This window comes from Bison bison, unplaced genomic scaffold, assembly GCF_000754665.1.
Source record: "Bison bison bison isolate TAMUID 2011002044 unplaced genomic scaffold, Bison_UMD1.0 scf7180017864456, whole genome shotgun sequence".
Classification (NCBI taxonomy): Eukaryota; Metazoa; Chordata; class Mammalia; order Artiodactyla; family Bovidae; genus Bison; species Bison bison.
Window position 1 is genome coordinate 28,458,682 of NW_011495018.1, and position 4,360 is coordinate 28,463,041.

At 41.5% G+C, this 4,360-nt stretch overlaps 1 protein-coding gene across 5 annotated transcripts in view; it reads left to right on the forward strand.

Annotated features, from left to right (window-relative positions):
• The window catches only part of LOC105002686 (chromosome unknown open reading frame, human C10orf76), a 180,098-nt gene that overhangs the window by 141,252 nt on the left and 34,486 nt on the right, over positions 1-4,360 (forward strand). For all 5 annotated transcript variants that reach the window (XM_010859467.1, XM_010859465.1, XM_010859466.1 and 2 more), the window contains one exon: positions 2,030-2,108. In XM_010859467.1, coding sequence (XP_010857769.1) covers positions 2,030-2,108 — 79 coding nt within the window. The remainder of the gene's footprint in view (positions 1-2,029; positions 2,109-4,360) is intronic.

The window sequence follows — 4,360 nt, forward strand, 5'->3', positions numbered from 1 at the left end:
CTCCTGCCCCCAATCCCTCCCAGCATCAGGGTCTTTTCCAGTGAGTCAACTCTTTGCATGAGGTGGCCAAAGTATTGGAGTTTCAGCTTCAGCATCAGTCCTTCCAATGAACACCCAGGACTGATCTCCTTTAGGATGGACTGGTTGGATCTCCTTGCAGTCCAAGGGACTCTCAAGAGTCTTCTCCAACACCACAGTTCAAAAGCATCAATTTTGGAATAATTTTAAAATTATAGGAAAAAATGCAAAGATAAAGCATAGAGTTTCTATATGCCTCTCAACCTAATTTCTCCCCTCTTACATTACCATGGTATGTTTATCAATACTAAGAAACAGGCATTGATATGTTACTATTAACTAAACTCCATATTTTGTTTGGGTTTCAACAGTTTATCTTTAATGTCCTCTTTCTGTTCCCGAATCCAATTCAGAGCATCAGGTTGCATTTAGTCATATCTCACCAATGGGCTCCAGTCTATGACTCTTCCTCAAGTTTTGTTTTTCATGACCTTGACAGTCTTGAGGAGTAACTGGCAAGGTATTCTCTAGAATGTACCCCAGTGTGGGTTTGTCTGATGTTTTTCTTGTTCTTAGATTGAGATCATGAATTTCTGAAAGTACACGACAGAGATGAAGTGCCCTTCTTACCAGACCATACCAGGGGTTACATGACATCACTGGTGATACTCACCTTCATTACTTGGTTGAAGTAGATTTGCCAGGATTCTTTACTGTCAAGTTACTATTTTTCCCTTTTGCTACTCTATGGAGATAAGTCTAGCTTACTCTCAGTGATAATGGGAACTAAACACCTCATAAAGAGGAGAGTATCTGCACATATTATTTGAAATTGTTCTGTTAGATTTTTCTCTTCTCCCCATTAACCTCTATAACCTGTGTTTTTTATACTCTTCTTGTTGTTCAGTTGCTAAGTCATGTCCATCTCTTTGCAATCCTGTGAACTGTAACACACCAGGCTTCTCTCTCCATGCTTCTCTGTCCATCACTATCTCCTGGAGTTTGCTCAAACTCATATCCATTGAGTCAGTGATACCATCCAACCATCTCATCCTCTGTCACCGCGTTCTCCTCTTGCCCTCAGTTTTTCCCAGCTTCGGGGTCTTTTCCAGTAAGTCAGCTCTTCACATCAAGTGGCCAAAGTATTAGAGCTTTAGCTTCAGCATCAGTCCTTCCAATGAATATTCAGGGTTGATTTCCTTTAGGATTGGCTGATTTGATCTCTTTGCTGTCCAAGGGACTCTGAAGAGTCCTCTCAAGCACCACAGTTTGAAAGTGTAAATTCTTTGGTGCTCAGCCTTCTTTATGTTCCAACTCTCAAATCCATACATGACTATTGGTTTTCTACTCTACCAGACAAGAAATCACAAAGATCTATACTAAAGCATTGGTTTCAGGGAAATTTATTTCAGATTTCAGAGGTTTTTAAGAGATAGATTTGATATGACTTGGTGACCCTGAAGAGAGAATGTTTGAAAACAACATTCAGATTTTGGTTTGAATGGCTGGAAATAAAATTTTGGTTCAAAATATTAACTAACAAATATGACGGTTGTAGGCTTTGGGAAATCTTAGGTTCTTCAGAGACTGTATTCAACCCACATGTTGGTCCAGCTTCACTGAATGCCCTGTTCTCCTGAGTAAGAGCAGAGCAAAGTGTTTTTTTTCTGACTGAAACACGAGGGCCGCCTGGTGGACAGCCCCCTGAGCCCTGTTTCTCATCTGAAGGATGCTAGGTTTTGACTTTTGTTTGGTTGTGAGATTTTCCCCTAGTTCATTTACAGAGCAGGCATACTTGATTCTGTTCTCTGTCTAATAAATAATTAAACCTTTCCCATTTTAGAGTAATCACTTCACCCCATGTGACCTCATGTTCATAAGAGGACAGCTAGCTTCTGAGAGTCACACCCATGGTCTCATACTCTAAATCAGAGGGTAGCTGATACTTGTTTTTAACTCATTATCTTCTTATTCCATCTGGTACTGTATTAATGTTAATTCTCTGTTTCAGAGCCATCATCAACCACTTTAACCCCAAAATTGAATCCTACGCTGCTGTGAATCACATATCCCAACTGTCGGAGGAGCAGGTAAGCCACTACTTTCCTCAGAGTGGCCCTAGTTGGTGGCCAGCATCAAGTCCTCTCAGATGGCAGAGGGATTCGGTGACTGAGCTTCTAGTGGGAGTGGCAAGAGCCAGGCTGCTTAAGAGGAATTAGTAAGGGATTTGTTGATAGTACTTTAATTAGAATGATGGCTTCTGCTTTTGTGCCATGTGAAGGGTTCATTTAATTATGTAAAAGATAATGTAGGTGAAATTTTGGTGAATTGTTATTTTAGTGTGGGTGATAAGCATTTCTTTTTTTTTTAATTTTAGGCAGAGAGTCATTTTGACTTTTGAAAATAAGAAATGAAAACTTAGAAATGGTTGAAACTGCCAGTTAGAAAAACCCTGAGTTCAGCTTACTTTGATGTTGTTTGGCTCCTTAAAATATGAACCCTCTTTGGGGCAGATTTGCATTAGAATTGAGTTCTGTGTGCCTTGAACAATTATTTCTGAGCAGGTTTTTCTGTGGTATGAACTGTGACACGTGCAGATAGTGTTGTGTGTTTGTTTTCCTTTAGTCTGGCCTGATTTCCTCTTTTCCCAAAGAAAAGAGCCCTCAGCTCTGCATTATATAAAAGTGAGACGGGGCTTTAGTGTAACATGGTATCAAACTTGATGTTTCGGAACAAGACTTTGAGTCTTGTTTTCAAAAGCACAAAATGAGACATACATTCATATGGTCTCCCTTCCTTCTCACCCTACTCCCAAGTTGAAGGGCCTGGGTATTCATGAGGTGAGAGTTCAGATATAGTCTCCAAGCCAGTTAAAAAAACAACATCGCCTATGCTCTGCTTTCCCTTTTTTGGCGTTTGCATCAGTGTAGCCCTTCTGTGAGCCTCTTGCTGGCAGGGCCAGCTAGCCAGCTGTGGTGTGATTGTGTGTTCAGTGTTCCTAAAAGCTATTCCATTGCCCAAATGAGGCACCAGAGCAAGCCTTTGCCTAACAGACAGCTTCTCAGTATTCCACCAGTGGCTCTTTCCTCAGCCAGATGGATAGGACTCAATTAGTCTATCAGTTTTCCCTTTGACATATTTATTCTCCTTTGTGAGGCCAGCTGTGGGAATCCATCCTTTTACTTAAACCACTTTGATAAATGGCTTTCATTTTCTTTTTTCCTCTTCTGCCTGTGGAGCAGCCCTAAGTCCTGTTTAGGACTTTGATGCCACTGCTCTCTGTGAGGTGCTTCAACATCCTACCTTTTTCCTGTTGAACCGGTTCAGATCAGTTTTGTTATATCGTTTTTATGCGAAAGAATTCAACATCTTGAGCTTTGTATAGTGAAAGAAAGGGTGACTTTCCTATCACAGTGAGCTCTGTTTAGTCTAAAAGCTTTTTTTTTTTTTTAAAAAAAAGAGGAAGACACATTTTTTCCCAGTCAGCCACGTGCAGTATTCATCCCCCAGCAGCTTGGGAAGGTCAGGCTGAAATCTTTCTACAGCAGTAGCAGCCACAGACCAATAATAAAAATCCATTCTGGCGCATGAGGCAATCTGGAAAAGGATGATTAGCAAGCACGTGTCCTCAACCCCCCTCCAACTTCTTTCAGAGTTAAATGAAGTGATGAAAGTGCCTCTCAGAAAGCGTCCACAAGCCAGAGATGAGGCGACTTCTATAGAGTGGGAGAAAACACAGCCCTATTTGAAAATGAGGAAAGGGAAACAGCTCTCAAAGATTTCTTTTCTTAATAAATAATATTGCATATCTGCTGTGTACAAAGAGTGGTGCTGGGTAGCAGGGATCAGTAGTGAATAATCAAGTGTAGTCCTTACTGTCACGGAATTTGTGTATACTCACCGCTTTTAACAATCCTTTTCACTTGGGTAGTGGAGAAAGGGTGATTCTATTCTGGGACCCTTTTCGAAACTGCCCTCAAAATAGTTGTTGCTTCTCTTCCCTAACTGACTCTGAAGGGCAATAAATAACAGCATTAGAGTACACTTGGTTTTATTCTCAGCACTATCAGGTTAGAAGTATTTTGACTCCTTGTTAATCTCCAGCATGTGTTGGAGCACTTCTTTCCCTTCACTTAATGCCGATATCACTAATGTTAAGTGTATTCACACCTTCCTAAAGAACTGGGTTTGGGATGCAGTAGGCACTGCAGGGACTTCCCTTTCAGTCATGTGGTTAAGACTCCACACTTCCAATGCAGGGGGCACGGGTTTGATTGCTTGTCAGGGAACTAAGATCCCACAGGCCACGTGCCTGCCCCGCCACCTCCCCCCACCCCCCCGC